The 19,342-nt window shown below is 40.1% G+C and overlaps 1 protein-coding gene across 2 annotated transcripts; it reads right to left on the reverse strand.

The window, feature by feature from the left end:
- Window positions 1–3,194: 3,194 nt before the first annotated feature.
- LOC119780275 (gastrula zinc finger protein XlCGF57.1-like) lies at window positions 3,195–15,595 on the reverse strand. Of its 2 annotated transcripts, XM_038280262.1 has the most exons (3): window positions 15,312–15,594; window positions 6,017–6,247; window positions 3,195–5,848 (listed from the first exon to the last, which is right to left on the reverse strand). In XM_038280262.1, the coding sequence occupies exons 1-3, from the start codon at window positions 15,478–15,480 to the stop codon at window positions 4,407–4,409; spliced, it is 1,842 nt and encodes a 613-aa protein (XP_038136190.1). In that variant the 5' UTR covers window positions 15,481–15,594; the 3' UTR covers window positions 3,195–4,406. The 2 variants fall into 2 exon arrangements, with proteins under 2 accessions (XP_038136190.1, XP_038136189.1); XM_038280261.1 differs by having other exon boundaries at window positions 3,195–6,247; window positions 15,312–15,595.
- Between the last annotated feature and the right edge of the window lie 3,747 nt (window positions 15,596–19,342).

The raw sequence follows: 19,342 nt of genomic DNA on the forward strand, positions 1-19,342 counted from the left end.
TCCAAAAATATTAACACACGTGTATATCAATTAAACACTTATGAACAATGAAATCAGTGATTTTCATCCCTTAAGTGTTAAAAATAAATGTTACCCTACAGATTACCAAATATATGGGATATAGTTTGGAAAAATGCGACTAAAATACATAAAGGCTATGAGTTTATTAACTAAAATGGGAGATTTGCAAAAATAAACAATTTCTGAGGATTTGAATCAAAGTGGCATATTTTCCTGAGAGTGTGAAATAATAATAATAATAATAATAATAATTTCTGGCACATTTAAAACAAGTATGATTAAAAGAGAATGAAATCTAAAACCTGCTTAATGGATTTAAATCTAGGAAGCTAAAAAACAAAAAACATAAACCTAACTGTCAGAAATAGGACTGAAATAGCACCTGACATAAAGTTATAAATGGTTGATAATGCTTTCTACTGGGACTGGGACATAAAAGGAGTTTTCACCTGAGAACCCAAAAGACCCCCCCACAGGCTTTAGGTAGAGGGGGGGCTTCAAAGTTTAACTTTGAGGGACGGCAGCAGAAACCGCCATAAGATGTTCTGATTCTTAGGTCAGAGGTGACGAGGTCTTCAGAGAGATCTCCCTATTATCCCAGGTTGGCTTACAGCAGAATAGTAACTGGTTCACTGTTTATTGACTAGAGTTAAATTACCTGCAGATAAACAGACTGAAAAGCGGCCATTTTACCGCTGACCCAGTTACAGGAGGTTCGGTAAAGATGGGCAGGTTTATGGGCAGTTTGCATGTTTTATGGTTGCTGTGGCTCCTGCCGGGGTTCCCCTGGAGCCTCGGATCCCTGGGGCCCAGGGCCGGATACACTTCAGGGTGGCTGGCAGCCAGCATTGCGGTGGCTGGGGGACTTCCTCAGGGCCGTCTCTCCTCCTCCCTTGGTAGGGGTCAGAGTTCCTGGGCTGGCTCCTCCTTGGTGCCTTGGCTCTCGGGGTCCCTTGGGGCACCTGAGCTTTGGGGCTCCCGGCGCTGGACTATGGGGGTGCGCCTTTTCGGCTCTCCACAACCACTATTGAGCATTTTCTCCATGGATAAACTTTTCATGCACAAGTGCACTCTCACAAACAACTACAGGTGCTTGGTTCCAGGTAGGGTTGTCAAAAGTATCGATACTCAAAAAAGTATCGATACTGAAACGTTGTATCCGGATACAATACTCATTTTCAAAAGTATCGAGTACCAGTCGCACCTAAACAGTCATTCATCTAAAGTGCAGAATAGAGGAGAATGCACTTTCTGAAAACTGTGTGATTGAATAATTCTCTGTACTTTTCAGTTTCAGACTTTTTTTGTAACAGGTGCCGCTGCTGAGAATTATTTTTGTTTCTTAACTGGTTTGGCTAATGTCATTAGCTACGTTTACATGCGCAAAATTTCCCCGATCCGATCCAAACCTTGGTTGATCAGAAATTCAAAATCTCCGTTTACATGGACATTAAATGAAATGATCCGATCATGACGTGTGTGTATACATGTACCAAGTGTTGGATCAGATTAAATCTTTTAAGCATGCGCAGAACTTCCTGCCAAACTTGGGAGTTCTGTCTGCGTCTGGTTTTTGGGAGGCCTGACAAACGATGCGCTCGGAGCGAGCGGAAAGAAAAACGGAGAGAGGAGGAAAAAAGCGCTTGGCAGCGAAATGTCCGAGAGAAATTGTAGAAAATGAGCGATTGAACCGGCGTGGGAGAGCGAGTGGGCTGTGGAGAGAGAAAAGAGGAAGAGGAGGAGGATAAATTCCTGCTTCCTGCAGCTTTAAATGAACTTGAGTGTATAAGTCGGCGTTCCTAGACTCCCCCCGCCTTGTTGTTCACAGCGAGAGCGACCGGTGGTTTCCTGTTGTTGACAAGGCGGAAAAACGTCACGCTGACGTCGCACACATGCGCAGTGAAGATTATTTTACTCTTAAGATCCGAATGGGTGTTTACATGGACGCCAATCAGAATGGCGATCGGCAAAAACCACCTCTCTCTTTCGGAATTAAATTTATTTCCGATCGGACCGAATCGGATTAGAATCTTCAGTCTGACATGTTTACATGAAACATTTTTGATCTGATCAGGCCTTCAATCCAATTATTTGTGTCCATGTAAACGTAGCTACTGTTATGTGTGCAAAGCATAGCCAAGGAAGGAACACTTAATTTTAATTTTGTAAGTTTTTTATCAAGCTTGCTAAATACTGTGCACAGCAAACAACCTCAAAATGTTGTTCGTCTTGTTTATTGTATTTTAATTATTAATCAAAATATTTCTGTTGAAATGTTATCCTTGTGGTATCGAAAATGGTATCGAGTATCGAATATTTTCCTTAGTATCGGTATCGAGTTAAAAAAGTTTAGTATTGTGACAACCCTAGTTCCAGGTAATCAGAGATTTACTTTCATACAGAAAGCCCACACTCTTATCTTCAGGTTACACAGAGTACATGTCAGATTAAATAATACTACTTCAGCGACAGCATCTAGGTGTTACTTTATTGTATGTCTTGTACCATGTTTGTTGGCTGTGCTGTTCTTTTTACATCTCATTGCAGGTGATGAAGCAGACTGAAAATGTTTTATCATTATCTCCCTTTTATCTCCTCTTTCTTTCATCTTTTCTCCTTTTTTCCCTCTTCTGTTCTACCTTCATTGCAGTGTCCATATAATCTGTAAAACTACCTGCATAATTATAATAAAGCAATTTATATGCATAAATCAAGCGGAGCACTATGGCGATAGCCGAACTGCTCCACTTGTGAAAGTATAATCTGTTGGGCTCTTTTTGGCATCAATACAATTATTCTTATTGCCACATTGCCAGACAGGACACTGTAAAAATAAATAAATGTGTTATGACGGGTTCCCAAATGAAAATTTCAGCAACAGAAACAGGTGTTTGAAACTGATGGTGGTCAGAGGGCCCGGTGGTGCCAGCATATGGCAGCCTCACTTCTGTCAGTGGGCCCCTGGGCAGCTTTGGCTACAATATAGTTTGCCACCTTAAGTGTGTGTGAGAATGACTGAATGTAGGTCAAGTCCCCTGAGGTAAAAAAAAGTACAGGCCAGTTACCATTAACATCTCTAGTGTACCTTAAGCAGTACTGTGAAGGAATGACAGCTGAGAGAGAAAACACCAATAAAGATTGTTAATGACTTACATGAAACCATATACAGAAGCAATCTTTACAATCCATGTTTTTATTTCTGCTTGGTTCATCAATCTAGAAGTGAATACATTCATGGAAAACATCCAGTGCAGAAAACAATTCAATAAAATCTAGTTCTATAAAACAGACGATAGTTTCTCTAAATGACAGAAGGTTATTAAAACATCTACAGAATCAGAAACAAAACTATGGGAAAAAAAATAATAGAAAATGTAACCTGTAAAAGATCTTTAAAAAGCAGAAACATAAAAGAAAATATGATTTTAAAGTGAAAATCAACACAGATTGTAAATCTGACATTTAATGGAAAAAATTTCAAATTTCTGTAGAAGGTTTGACTTTCGTTCCAAATTATCCATTCTTGTGCAGAAACACATTCAATCTTGATCCATTGATATTTTTCAGCAATGCGCTCTTTTTGGTAGACAAGTTTTAGTTGCAATTTGTAACTTTTTACTTTTATCCCTATGGCCAAGAAATGGTGGAGCGAATAATGTTTTTGTTGACAGTTTTATTTAAAAGATGTAAAAAATAAAAAATAAAAAAATTGACAACAAAAAAATGCACTTCTACAGAAGTGAAAGACTTCTGTAATACATTATTAAGCCAAAGGCTTTTTACCAAGTTATAGCAGATTCAAATTCATCAGCAATATATCAGCAAAATATTAACTTATAATAAAATAAGCAATTTGAACCTTGTTTAGCTCTTTAAAAAAACATGTTTCGGTGTGTTACAGCTTTTTATCACGTGTAAAACATGGACAAGGTCTCTCCTGTTCATTCCACGGGCGTTTAACTGATATGACTTCTTATGTGAATCAATAAATCTTTCTTTTTAGATCAGATTCATGAATGGATTTCTCACGAGTTGATCTGTGAGATGTCAAACTATCTTTTTGATTAAACTTTTGCCACACCTAGTTCAAGAGAATGGTGTCTCACCTGTCTGATTTCTAATGTGAGAAATCAAGCTTTGTTTGCTGGTAAGACTTTTTCCATAAAGAGTACAGGAGAACGGCTTCCCACCTGTATGAATTCTAATGTGTTTATCAAGAGTGCTTTTTTGGGTAAAGCTTTTTCCATAGGATCCACATTTGTAAGGCTTCTCACCTCTGTGTATTCTCATGTGAGAAGCCAAGCTAAGCTTTAAAATGAAACTATTGCCACAAAGAGTACAAGACAACAGCTTGTCACCTGTGTGAGATCTGAAGTGTTTAAGCTTTATCCAGAGGACACATGTTTGAAAGGCTTCTCACCTGTGTGAATTCTCATGTGACAAATCATGCTTTGTTTGCTAGCAAGACCTTTGCCACAAAGAGTACAGGAAAATGGCTTCTCACCTGTGTGAATTCTCATGTGACAAATCAGGCTTTGTTTGCTACCAAGACCTTTGCCACAAATAGTACAGGAGAATGGCTTCTCACCTGTAGGAATTTTCATGTGACAAATCATGCTTTGTTTGCTAGCAAGACTTTTGCCAGTGAGAGGAAAGGAGAATGGCTTCTCACCTATGTGAATTCTGATGTGTTTATCAAGAGCACATTTATGAGTAAAGCTTTTTCCACAGGACACACATATAATACTTTTCTCACCTGTGCGAATTCTCATGTGATTATTAAGATGGTCTTTTCTGGTAAAGCTCTTTCCACATGAGACACATTTGAAAGGCTTATCACCTGTGTGAATTCTGATGTGTTTATCAAGACCACATTTATGGCTAAAGCTTTTTCCACAGGACACACATTTGAAAGGCTTCTCACCCTGGTGAATTCTCATGTGAGTAGTCAAGATACGTTTGTTAGAAAGACCTTTGCCACAGAGAGAACAGGAGAATGGCTTCTCACCTGTGTGAATTCTGATATGTTTATTAAGAGTACTTTTATCGGTAAAACTTTTTCCACAGGACACACATTTGAAAGGCTTCTCACCTGTGTGAATTCTAATGTGTAAATGAAGATAACCTTTTTGGCTAAAGCTTTTTCCACATGAGACACATTTGAAAGGCTTATCACCTGTGTGAATTCTGATGTGTTTATCAAGAGCACATTTTTGGATAAAGCATTTTCCACAAGACTCACATTTAAATGGCTTCTCACCTCTGTGAATTTTCATGTGAGAAGCCAGGTTATGTTTGTTAGCAAGACTTTTGCCACAAAGAGTACAGGAGAGCGTCTTCTCACATGTGTGAAATCTGATGTGTCTATCAAAAATACCTTTATGGCTAAAGCTTTTTCCACAGGACTCACATTTAAAACTCTTAGCTATGTGAGTTCTGATGTGTTTATTAAGATAACCTTTATCGGTGAAGCTTTTTCCACAGGACTCACATCTGAAAGGCTTTTCACCTGTGTGAATTCTGATGTGTGCATGAAGATACCATTTTTGGCCAAAGCTTTTTCCACAGAACACACATTTAAAAGGCTTTTCCCCTCTGTGAATTCTCAAGTGAGATGTCAAGCTATTTTTTCTAATAAAACTTTTGCCACAAAGAGTACAGGAGAACGACTTCTCACCTGTGTGAATTCTGATGTGATTATTAAGATTTTCTTTTGTTGTAAAGCTTTTTCCACAGGACAAACATTCAAAAGGTTTCTCACCTGTGTGAATTCTGATGTGTTTATCAAGATGGTCTTTTCTGGTAAAGCTTTTTCCACAGGACAAACATTCAAAAGGTTTCTCCCCTGTGTGAGTTCTGATGTGTTTATCAAGATATTGTTTTCTGGTAAACCTTTTTCCACAAGACCAACATTTGTAAATCTCCCGACCTGTGTGAGTTCTCATGTGAACCATTAAATATTGTTTCTTCAGAAACCTTTTTCCACATCTCAAACATGGGAAAGGGTTCCTTTCTGTATCTCCAGTCTCAACAAGCTGCTCTTCGTGCTCACTTATGTGGAGCTCCATGGTTTCCACTTTTATCCAGGGATGTTCTGGCTTTTGCTGCTCTTCTTTTATCTGCAGAAGTTCTGGTTCTGCTTGGTCCAAACTGGAATTCCTCTCCTGTTCAGAGAACTGCTGCTCAGGGAAAACCTCTTGTTTTCCAACATAATCCTGTAGGCGGTCTGGAAAAATAAACACAGGAGAAAGACTTTGAATTAAAGGTTAAAGAAAGGACACTTCACTTTAACCATCCATGTATTGATCAAGCTGCATATAACCAGAATAGAACTACATTTCCCAGCATTCACTGCAGCTCTGACATCACATCACAGGTTATAAAGGACCATGCAATGCTGCGCTGTCGTCTAGAAAGGCTTGGACCTCCACTTTGGCATCAAAGCTTGTTTAAACTACTCTACAGATTATATTTTTTTGTTGAATGGTTCAGGGTGTAGCCTACCTTCCTCCCATAGACTGCTGGAGGTAGAAACCATCCCCACTGAGAGCCTGATGTATAAGCCAAAGAAGATGGATGGAATTATCAAGTGGGAATAAGTGGGAATGCTTATGCATTCCCACTTATTGTTTTTCTCTTTTTATTTTTCTGACTCTAACTAGTCCCGCAGTTTTCAACCAATTACAATATTCAAAGCGTTCAGCTTGTTCACGAGAATCGTGCTATGTCTTTTTGTAAATATATTTTTTGTAGTTTTCGCTATTTTCATCTTTATCTGCGTTTTTTGTTCCCATTGAAATGCATGTAATGAATTCTTGAATTCTTAGACTTCAGCAAAATTCAGCTAAAACTTCATCATCTTTGACCTTTAACTACTTCAGCATACTTTCAGCTAGAAACACCATTCAACTTTTAAAATGTTTCCGCATCTTTGTGCTATTACTGTGTAACTCAGCTTTTTGCCAACTTTTACAGTTTCGCTTCAGCGAAGCTCCAAACTTTAAAAGAAAATTTTAAGATTTTCAGATTTATAATGGAAGTCTATGGACGGAATTCTTCTACTGCTAGAGTGCGTGCTCTAGTTTTTAAACTGTTCTGGTTTTTCTGAACAAATTGTTCTCACTACCTTATTTTTTACTCAATTATAATGAATTATACATCAAAACGTAGGGATTTCTGTCAGGATTCAGGAAATCTAATCCTCATTTGTGTGGGATTTACGGTTTTCCTGCAGTTTGGACCAGACCACGAAGAAGTCCACACTTCCCCAATAGAAATCCAATGAGAGAGTTTCCAAAAATCACATCTGAAAATCCAAAATGACACATGTTTTCGTATCGCTCCCATTTCTAAACTGTTTTATGTACAAACATGAAACTTGGTATAAAACATCTTCAGATCCTTCTAGCACTCACATTGACGGAATTTTTTCAATATCATTTATGGTTTAGCTGTTTAGCTGACTTGTTCGGGCATAGGAAAACGATTCTGAGAAAAATCCTCATACTCAGAAAAAACACATTTTTACATAGTCACAGTGGCCAAATAGTTTTTAGTAGAAATATGAAAGTTGGGAGAGTCGAAGCCGAAGGATGTCTGACGCCAACAGTGAAAGAATTTTTTTAATACCTTTTACAGTTTTGGCTCACCACTCATTTGTTTGGAGGGATTTTTCAGCAGCTGAAAGCTCCGTGAATCTGAGGTGCTTCATGTAATCCAATGAGACAAGCCGGTGTGACAAACCATTATGTTTGTCTTCCCATTAGGGTTGTGAAACAGCTACAGACATGAAAGTTACCCCAATCGGAGACAAGGGATAGCTTACACTTATACTAAAATAATTTTTTAGATACCATTTACGGTTTCTCTTCAGCATTTGTTTTTTCTCGGCTGTTTTTCCCATTCAAAAAGGCCTGAGAGCAAAGGAACGATAATGCTGCGCTTCTCTCTCTGTCACTGACAGGCTCGTTAAGCGTTGTCAAGGAAACTGAGCTTCAAAGGGATTGTACCTCTGCCACTTTATACAGCACTTTTTAATCTAATGGAGGGAGACAACACTGATTTAACATTTGGAAATGGATACTATATGTCTACTGGCCATGACCCTTCCCTTCACACGCAACCCTGATAGACTTTCAAAATAAGACTCCGGGGACCCTACAAAATAAAAGCCTCTACATTAAACTCATATTTATTTTCCAGCATATGGCTCAACATTATGACCCAAACTCAACCACTTTTTTTAAAATTAGACTCTAGGGGGCTTTTCAAAACACACCCCACAGCAAATTTCAAAATAAAAGCCTCCCATTGCCACTTCATCTACTGCCCTAATAACAGGGGAAAAGAGTGATTTAATGATTGGAAAGTCATCAAGTATCATTGCTGGGTCTGACCCTTTTCTCAACACACAACCCTGCTAGACTTTCAAAATAAGACTCCAGTGGCCCTACAAAATAAAAGCCTCTATATTATACTCGTGTATTAATTGATGCAAATGGCTCAGCATTATGACCCAAACTCCACCAGCTTGTTTTTTTAGACTCTAGGGACCTTTTAAAAAACACAACCAAGAGCAAATTTCACAATAAAAGTCTCCCATTTAGACTCTAATACAGCATCTATTCACCCATTAACATGGGAAACCAGTTATTTTAAATTTTGAAATGGATTATATATCACTGCTGAGCATGTCCCTTTCCTTGACACACATCCATGGTAGACTTTCAAAATAAGACTATAGGGACTCTACAAAATAAAAGCCTCCTCCTTATGCACACTCATTCATTGTGCCATATGGTCCATATCTATGACCCAAACTCAACCAAATTCTTTAAATTACACTACCAAAGCCTGTTGACAGCACACCTTAGTCCACATTTCTTAATGAAGCTCTAACATTTCCACTGTAATAACCTAACCTCGTAAGCAGATGCTTACTTCTGTCTACTTCCTGGTTAACAGATACTTTTGGACTTTTTCTTCTGGTTAATAAACTTTTTACTAAAGGTTTTGCTTTTAAAATGAGTGTTTTTCTGCCATTATTCTGCAAAATGATTCTACCCTACAAAATCTTAAGATGATTCTACTGTTTTCTGCTGTTTGAAGTTTCTGATTAGTTCCTATCACATTTTCATATGTTCTTCAGCTAATTTCTGCGTCCTTTCCCTGCAGTTTCTTTAGCTATTTTTTCTTTTTTCATTCAGCATAAAAAAGCATTCCCACTTTGCTGTTTCTCCGAAACAGCTTTTTTCTAGTTTTGATTGAAATCTTCTATTTTTTTAATTTTCACTCAAATATTTGTAGTTTTTATTTTTTTTTTCCTTCAGTTTTTTTTTAAGTAAAATAAAATGATTTTGAACAAACATAATTTACCCCATGTAGCTCCATAAACATTCCTCTAGCTTTGGGGGAAGGTGTGGAGGTGTACAAGTCTACAGACCAGGTGGACAAACATGTGAGGGAACGATACCTATGAAGCCTCATTAAGATCAGCCCATTAACTCAAGGATACTTAACTGAAGTCTCTTTCTCATCATTTATTTCTTTTTGAAGAAAACATTGGGCGTCTCTCCTTATGTTTACATTTCTTTAATGGTACACTTGCGTACTTTTGAAGTTAAGTACTGTTACAGTCATAAGTATGTAATAAAAGAAGGCTCAGAGTAAACAAAGTTATTAAATATAAGAGGTAAACTTAAAAATTTATTTCAAGATGTTTTCGGGGGAGAAAGTAGACCTACAAATTTCACCAATCAGTCAATGAAGAATGAGCCAACTTTAAAATTACTTTTGGAGGTTTCAAAGCAGCGTAGCCCCACCCACAGGCCATGGTGGCTACATGTTACCCCCAGATTCCACATACTCCGCTAGCGCTCTGCTCCGCTCAGCCCCGCTGACGTATGTCGCGCGGAGCGCTTGTCTTTCATGGAAATCAATGAGAGCTGTTCCACATCCACCACTACTCCTCCGCATGTCTCCGTCCACGCACATCTTCTCCGTCCGTCACAGACAAATTACGGAGCCGAGCTATTTTTTGCTCCGCTCCGGTCCCGCCAAGTCAAGATCCGCAATTGCAATCGCACCAAACAGAAAAAAGAACATTGACAAATTCCGGTTCGTCAAATTAAAATATAGCAGCAACAGATCAGTGACTAGAAATTATAGCACAATTCTTATATATATATATAAAAAAAAAAAAACTAACACCGTTTATTTAAAAGATTAGATCCAAACTATTGGTTATCCACCAACGAGGAAGCAGATTTCTCATCTCCATCAAAATATTTATTTTATACAGAGGGACTTAAAGTTTAATCAAATCCATTCAAAAGAAACTTCTAATTACAGGAATGAAAAGAGATGGTAAGTTTGGGAGTAGAGAACAAGTTCATTAAAAAAAAGCAGTTTTGAATGATCCTTATCCCCGTTACAAAAATCTACAAAAATATATATATATTTGGGCAGAAACTGAACATATGCTGGATGACGGTAGGATTTTTTTAATATGTCATATTAAATTAAGCGTTCACAGGGTTCATGCAGGAATGAGTGACTCTAATTTAATGCTATTTTAATGCTATTAGAAGTTATTTTAATGCCATCAACAAGAACCACGTACACAAGTTATTAGTGTACATGAAATATTAAGGAGCTGTAAGCACAGTTCCATGACTCCTGTATGTATGTAAACACACACACACACACATATATACGTATACCGTATTTTCACGACCATAAGGCGCACCGTACTAAAAGGCGCAGTCTCAGTTATGTGTCCCATTTCTGTATTTAACACACACATAAGGCGCACCGGACTATAGGGCGCGTTTTTTATATACAGGTACATGTCCTCTACTACCTTTAAATACCTCTACTGCGTATTTAAAAATACAGCGGGGGCAAAACTGAGTATGACTGTGCTTTATTCATGTATTTATTACAAAGTATTAATCAAACCTGGGTGCTGGCCGTGAGACAGACACATCGCAGATGACAGAGCGCTGTGATCACTCCTAAATTAACTTAAAATCCTGAAACCTGCCGACAGAATATGTTCGCTTTTATTACCGGTATCCTGGTGCCTGCAGTTTAAATTATTTAGATGAAAAACACCTGCCAGCCGCCGCGGTGAACCTGGAGGCTACCCGGCCTAGAGGCTGCTGTTGAAGGGATTTCTGCTATCGGTGCACCGCTGGTATGTGGGGGTCTGAGCGCCTCCGACAGAAATAGATAATCTGGATGAACTGACTGCAATTATTAAGTTTTCAGGTGGACTTTCTCACTTAAAAACATATTAAAACTACTTTATTCCCACTGATCACAGCAAATATAGCTGCAAGATTTAGATTTTTTAGATGAAAAAACACCTGCCAGCCGCCGCGGTGAAACCGGAGGAGACGCGGCCCAGAGGCTGCTGTTGAATTAAGTTTTCAGGTAGAAAAATAGAGCGGGAGCAAAACTGAGTATGATTGTGCTTTATTCATGTATTTATTACAAAGTATTAATCAAACCCATCAAAGTCATCATCCTCTGTTTCTGAATTAAACAGCTGCGCTAAATCAGACATGCCAATTTCCCCTTCTTCGCTGTTAGAGTCACTTTCCGTGCAGCGCGGCTCCTCAGAAATAATGCCGGCTTTTGCGAAAGCTTGAACAACAGAGCCAGCAGACACGTTAGTCCAAGCATCAACAATCCATCCGCAAACGGTGGCGTAACTTGCCCGGCGCTGCCTTCCACTTATTCTGAAACTGTGGTCTCCGTCTGTCATCCATCGCTCCCACGCCGCTCGCAGCCTTACTTTGAACGGCCGGTTCACACCGAGGTCGAGCGGTTGAAGTTCCTTTGTCAGACCTCCCGGGATAACGGCGAGCACAGCGTTTATTTGTTTCACCATGTCTTTCACATCGGCTGTAAGATGGGCACGCATGGAGTCACAGATTAACAGAGATGGTGATGCGTGGAAAAAAACACCTGGTCTCCTCACATACACCTGCCTCAGCCACTCTTTCATCATCTCCTCATCCATCCAGCCCTTTTTATTTGCCTTAATATCATATATCATCAGAGCGCTGTGTCTGTCTCGCTGTCAGCTCCCAGATCAGCTTCTCTGATTGGTTGATGCGGCGCTTCCAGCAGCAGCGCCTGCTGCTCAAAATGCACTGCAGGACCTTTTGCTGCGCCTATACGCGCGTCAACCATTGACTTTGCATGTAAACACGCTGCTTCTGCTGCGTCCGGTTCACACCGATGTCAAGCGGTTGCATAACAGCGAGCACAGCATTAATTTGTTTCACCATGTTTTTCTCATCAGCTGTGATATGGGCACGCATGGAGTCACAGATTAAAGCTGCAGTCTGTAACATTGAGAAGAGAGCAGACTTCGACTGAAAATTTGAAGAAAAACAGGTTTCACTCCACTCCCCCACCCTCTCTGCTTCACTCATGCCCCACCTCCAAGCTCCACCCCTCTCACAGCACCTGCGCGGCTACCGCATGCGACCAGAAGGGGGGGGGGGCGGGATTCAGCGTGTGTGAGCTGTGATTGACACTCCATCAGACGCTCCTCTGGCTGTGATTGGTTGTTTTGACTCGTCCCGAATTATTCTTTCCAGAGTGAAATACAGGCAGTAGGCGGTACCAATTGAAGCAGTTTTTTTCACAGGTTACATATCACATGTACTGCTGTCTGAGCATAGGGACAGTTTTAGCCAATATGACAAAAAAGGGATTTTTAAAAACTTACAGACTTCAGCTTTAACAGCGATGGTGATGAGACAAAAAACACCTGGTCTCCTTACATTCAGCCACTCTATCATCATCTCCTCAATGAGGTGGTCTCAAAAGTCCGCAGTTACAACACACATAGGGCGCACCGCACCAAAGGGCGCACAGCACATTTTGAGGGAAAAAAAGACGTTTAAGTGCGCCTTATAGTCGTGAAAATACGGTAATGCTTTTTAATGCTATTTAAGACCTTGATTTTCAGAAAATCTATTCAATTACTTATAATGACTTTTAATGACCCGCAGAAACCCTGTGTATGATCTAGATAAGGTTATCTATGTGTGCTACAGGGTTGGTGGCCCTATGGCGATCTATAGTGCATTTATTGGAGATTGTATGGTTAAAATAACAAACGAGAACATCTAAAAAAATAGAGTTAAGTATATTTTCCTAAAGTAAGTCGTGTAGTGTGATCAGGTGAGGTAATATATGTATACTACAAGTGTGGTGGCACTACAATAATCTATAGTGTAGTTATCGCTAATTTTATACTTATTCTAATAATACAAAATGTTAAAGTGTAGGTATTATCTAAATGATAAAACCTGATTATAAAGAATGCCTTTTATCGAAAGCTATACAGTAACCAGTTATTTTTGATGGATTTATTTTCTATCCTACAGACTTTAATATTTTTGCCATTTAGGCTTTGGGGAATTCCTAAAAAAAACCTAGGACGCGTCCTTAGAAGAATAGATTCGAAGGACGATTACTTCATAGCGTGGCGCCGAGGTCTGGTTGGATTCCAAGAGTCCTCATTATGTGGCCTTAAAATGCGTCCTTTTTTTTGCCCGATTTGAAGGACGGGGTCCGATGTATCCTCTCTATCCTTGGTTTACCCAGGATTCATTGCGAGACCAAGAAAGCCCGCTGCTCCGTGATCAGAGGAAAGGTTACTTGGCGCCGAACAGTGGTGAAATTGGAAGTTCAGTTTAGTATAATCCAGTCTGTTAATATTTCCTTCTGAAATGAATGAAAATATTTGTTTTAATGGTTATTGAGTCAGATATTTGGCGGTAATGTTTGGTTTATCTAAAGGTTTTTATCTGTTACTGTGTAAATGGGTTTGGCTGTAATTTAAGGACAGATTCTAATATATCTGCAGTGTGGGGACTATAAATCTGATAGGAGTTAAATTTTTTTATTGCTGTTTTGCACAATATGCTTAACTAAGTATTTTTTGTTGTTGAATATTAGAGATTTTGCAGATATATTTTTTATACATACATTGTTTAAAATTACTCATATCTTTCTACCCTTATATAGAATAGAAAATCTCTTTATTGTCCCACAATGGGCAAATTTACAGCAGCAGAAAGCTGATTGAAAATGGTCACACAAATGTGGAAGCGTTGTGCGCGTCAGATGCTCAAACGCTCAAGACTCACAGCTTCAGCTGCTTTGACACTGCTGCACAAAACGCGCTGCGGGACCTTTTGATGCGCGTCAACCATTGACTTTGCATGTAAATCAGCTGCTTCTGCTGCCTCTGCTGCTTTTGGTGTGAACGTAGCAGGTTGGGATTATTTGGAGACGGGCTGGAGGGTGGGACCTAAAAGCTGGTTTCCATGGTTACCAGGATTTTTTCTAATTAATCTTACAGTTCCATGGAGTTTATGTTTTTTTCTTTTTTTTCTTAAAGGAATAGTACACCCAAAACATGATTAGCCTTCATTTTCTACTAACCCTAACACTGAAGTCCTCAGACATTTTTCTTTCGTTGTTTCTTTCTTTGCACAGGTAAACAGCACATTTCTTCTTCTACGCTTGCATTATTGGCAGAGCAGATGCTGAATGCGCACTTTCATCTGGTTTGGTCTGCCGCAGTTTCCGTAGACTCGTGAACGCTCTTTTAGGAAATCCTATACACTACTGTTTATGCTCTAAAAACATTCTAAATGACTTTGTTTCGAGTAAATTATGGACGCTACCCACTCAGGACACCTGGAATACATTGGACGAGCAGTATGGAGGAATATTGACACGTTTTTGTGGACTTTTATGGACCTTTCTGCCTCGGGCGCCATAGACCTCCATTATTTGAATGTCAGCAGACAGCAAGAAGCCTCCCAGATCTCCAGATGCATTTGAGATATCAAAAAAGTACTCCAGAGTGTTGTTCAGCATGGGGGTGAGTAGAAAATGAAGGCTAATCATGTTTTGGGTGTACTATTCCTTTAACAGTGACAGCACATGATTAATTGATTACTGGCTGCCATTTGTGTTCATACACCTCATTCATGGTCCAATTTAAATACTTTTCAAGCTTAGCAAGCTTAGCTTGGATTATCTAATCCAGGTCTGAAGTGTCTGAGTGCTGAAGTTTTTAGAGCAGAATAAAGACAGTTAAAGTGGAGAGAAAAGAGGTGGAACAGCCCTTTAGCTGAAGCAGAAGCTAGCTTTAGCTTAGCATGTTGATCTCCTCTAATGAGTTTTCCAATCAGCTGAGGCTCCAACCCTCAGTCTGCATCCTGAGGGAATCGTTTCTATCAGGTGTTTCCTACCTATCCGGTGTAAGATGATCTGGGGGATCCTGGTGAAATCCAGCAGTCTGTGCTGATCGTCCATCTCCACTTTGGGCCTTTTCTCTCTTCCTTTAACCTCCGTCAATGTTTCTTCAGCAGGAGTTAACTGCTCGCTGATAAACTCTCCTTGAAGCTGGACTGAACACATTCTCCCTGCAAACACTCACACATCATCAGCCTCTCTACAAACACTCCACGGAGGAAGGAAGCTAACGCTGCTGCTGCTGCTGCTGCGGGACCCACAGGCTTCTTCTTCTGTTCTATTATGGCGGATCGCAAGGAACTTTAATGTGTATACCGCCACCTACTGAGTGTGTAGAAACATAACTTTTTATCAAATTCTATTTTTTAATTTTGCCTTCTGTAGATAAATAAATAATGCTTTCTTTAATCTGTGAATATCATTTATATTTCCTTCCTTTCCCAACATTCCTTTCAGACTCCATTCTTTTCCTGTTCTTCCAATTATTCTTCTCAGTTTCTCCCTTTCATGTTTATAAGTTTTAAAGTTCATCAGCACATGTTCTACATTTTTTTTTTCCACTTTCTTCACATTTATAATTATTTTTCCTCCCTACTAAATATAAATTGTCATTTAAATGTCTGAGCCACTCTTAATATGATCATTATTACTTCTTTCCTTCTGTTTCTGTTTTTTATTATTCTATTTAATACTAATTTTTGAACCTTATATAATCCTCTTCCTTTCTTCTCTTCATTCCACCTCTTTTGCCATTTTCCCATTTCTTTAATCTTAAGTGATTTACGTTCATGTTATTGAACTCCTACACATTACTAAATGTTACTAAACTATAAACATTATAAACACAGGTGTTAGCTAAATAAGATTTACAACAAAAATAAAAAATTCAGAATAAAATACACAAACATACTGTGTACGCCTTCTGACCAAACAATAGATGAGTTTTATGCATTTCTTTGTGTATGGAGAGAGCAGTTTTTTGTGGAGGCGTTCCAGTTGCCAACTTTGGCTTTCATGAGGCGAAGCTCAGGAGTAAACCAAGGGGCAGAGCAGGAAAAGGACACAGACCGGGTTTTGAGAGGGGCAAAGGAATTGAGAATATTGGAAAGTCCAGAGTTTTAGTGGGTGACAAGGTGGTCTGGAGAGGAAAGAGCAGGGATTGGGACATTGTCAATGTGGGAGGATCAAATGTCTGTGTTTATGTTCTTAATATTGCAGAAGGAAATCTAGCGGACAGGCTTGATTATGGAGAGAGACAGGGAAACGTTGAAGGACAGAAGAAAGTGATCTGAAATATGGACATCATCAGCAGAACAGTTAGAGGGAATTAAACCAGAGCAGCAGATCAAATCCAGCAAATGTCCTTTTATGTGGGTGGGGAAATCAACATACTGAAGAAATCCAGAACTGTCCAGGCAGGAGGTAAATATATATCTCTGGTGATATTGAATATTGAAATCACCTAGGACAATGACATTAGGAGAGAGAGTAGTCAGGTGGGTAAGTAGTATGGATAATTCATTTAAAAAGTCACTGTGGGGTTTGGAGGGACGATAGACTATGGAAATAAATATTGGAGTAGGACCAGGCAGTTCAAATGCAAAGCATTCCATAGAGCGGAAAACTGGAGTGGAAACTAGCAACAACTTCCACTTCTCGCAATGAAGTAACGCAAGACCTCCCACACGGCCGGAGCCATGAGGAAGAGAGTGGTAAACAAACCCAGGTGGAGGGGAGGCGTTGAGCTGGGAGAAGTCATTAGGTTGTTGCCAGGTCTCTGTGAGGCAGAGGAAGTCCAGCTTACGGTCATTGAGGGGATCCTGAATGAGCTGACCCTTGTTTATGAGAGAGCGGATATTCAGGAGACCAAAGTTGACGGTACAGTTGATATGACCGGAGAGCGGCGAGAAGTTGACCAAATGATGGTATTGGATTGGAGTCATCGATGTTGAAATTCCGACGAGATCCACGGTGGATGTATCTCTGGCGGGAAAGGAGCACGATCTCCGGGTAGGGATGGGAATCGAAAACCGGTTCCTGTTCAGAACCGGTTCCGTATTTTCCGATTCCATGGCATCGTTTAGCAGCTCACTGAACGATTCTTTTTTCGATTCCCGCAGCACCAGAGCCTAGAGCGCCGGCTCTGGGGAGCACGACTTACGTCACGTTTTTTACGTAAGTTACGTAAGTTACGCAAGTTACGCAATTTACGCAAGTTGGAAGAACTATTCGAGGAGGAAGACAACGAGCTGCGGTCACTTTGTGAATCAAAGCCCCGTCTTTCCTTAGCCCAGAGGGTAGATCAGGAAATCCAGCTCTATAAAAGCTTGCCCTCCATCCCCTGCAGGGATAGCGCCACACTGTGGTGGTGGAACAAGCAAGATACGCTGCCCTTGCTATCTGGACTGGCTGAAAACTACCTCTGTGTGCAGGCTTCCTCCACCCCATCTGAGAGGGTGTTCTCCACGGCTGGAGACACCATAAGCCCTGAAAGATCCCGTATCCTTCCAGAAAAGCAGATATGCTCATCTTTCTGCAAAGAACTGTTAATTTTCCCTACTACTGTTTTATAATTAGTATTTTTTGTTATTTAAAATAGGTTATTATCCCATCATTTGTTATTAGACATTGTTGGTTATTAAGTTTGTTCTTGTATTCATTTTTCATTTAAAAGCAGATGTTACTCCAGTTTCACATTTCCTGTGGACATCTTGATCTTGTTGATTTTGTAAGATTGTGCAATAGTTAAGTAAACAAAGTTGATGCTGATAATCAAACTGTTTGTTCTCCTTTTTTCCCCAAATTGGAATCGAAAAAAGAATCGATAAAGAATCAAATCGTTTCATAGAATCGAAAAGGGAATCGGAATCGTGAAAATCTTTTCAATTCCCAACCCTATCTCCGGGTGTTTCTGGAAAACTGGTGGTGGAGGCACGGAGCAGGAGGAGATCGGCTGCCGAATACTGGGACGAACCTGCCCCAGGTCGATGTAGAGTGGAGAGGACAGTCCAGAGGAGGATACACCAGATGCAAAACTTGGAGGTTGACATTGTTAACGGCAGCGGGTGGCTAACCAACAGCAACAATGGTGGAGAGTGAGGTTAGTTAACCACACTCAGACACAAAACAATGGGATGGCGGCCGAAGTTAGGATGATAGAAGCGATGGCAAGTGCTTTTGCTCTCACTTGAATGTGAGTACACGGCCCAAAGTTCCATAAAAACTTTGAAAATAACCTAAAAACAGGTAGCGGAGAGCAGCGGCTGCAAAAAGTGCCAGCATCCACTCAGCTGCGCATGCACACTAAGGTCACGGTGAAGGAAGAAGAACAGAATATGTTAATGACATGTCAGGGCTCGAAAGTAGTTAGAAGTTGTTGTTGTCGGGTTGTAAATGCATTTTTATGTTACATATTGTTTTGTTTTTTTCAAGCGTTTTATTGTCATTACACTGTCAGAAGTACAGAGCAACAAAATGAACTATCTATATTTAACCCATCCCCTTGGGGGGCAGTGGGCTGCCATTGTGTGGCACCCGGGGAGCAGTTTGGGGGTTAAACTGGAATTCTCTCCTGTTCAGAGAACTATTGCTCCGAGAAAACCTCTTCTTTTCCAACATAATCCTGCAGGATAGAATGGAACTACATTTCCCAGCATTCACTGCAGCTCTGACGTCACATCCCAGGTTATATAGGACCAGTCACCTTTCCCTCATAGACTGCTGTAGATAGGCACCATTCAGTGACCCTGTTGGATAGGCCGAAGAAGATGTGTGGGGGCTAAGCCAACGCTTAAAGCCACTGGAATGTTTTTAAACCGGAATCTTTATGGTTGACGCGCTTGCCGGGGTTAGATGGTGTGAACAGGAAATGTCCAGACGCTGTTCTTGCTGTTTAAAAAGCTGATTTATTCCCACTCTTGCTGCTTACAAAACAAAAAAATGATACAACAGCCAGCTGTGAGTTGACAGCGTTTCCCCGCCATGCGGTCAAACCGATTTGCCCTTTCCGGTGAAACACACGCCCATA

The sequence above is a fragment of the Cyprinodon tularosa genome, unplaced genomic scaffold (genome assembly GCF_016077235.1).
Source record: "Cyprinodon tularosa strain WSP-4 unplaced genomic scaffold, ASM1607723v1 ctg1582, whole genome shotgun sequence".
NCBI lineage: Eukaryota > Metazoa > Chordata > Actinopteri > Cyprinodontiformes > Cyprinodontidae > Cyprinodon > Cyprinodon tularosa.

Coding starts and splice junctions, on each gene's coding strand:
- LOC119780275 (XM_038280261.1), bottom strand. CDS start 15,480: ATGTGTTCAGTCCAGCTTCAAGGAGAGTTTATCAGCGAGCAGTTAACT. Junction 6,248..15,311: donor GATCATCTTACACCGGATAG/GTAGGAAACACC, acceptor TTATTTTTCCAG/ACCGCCTACAGGATTATGTT.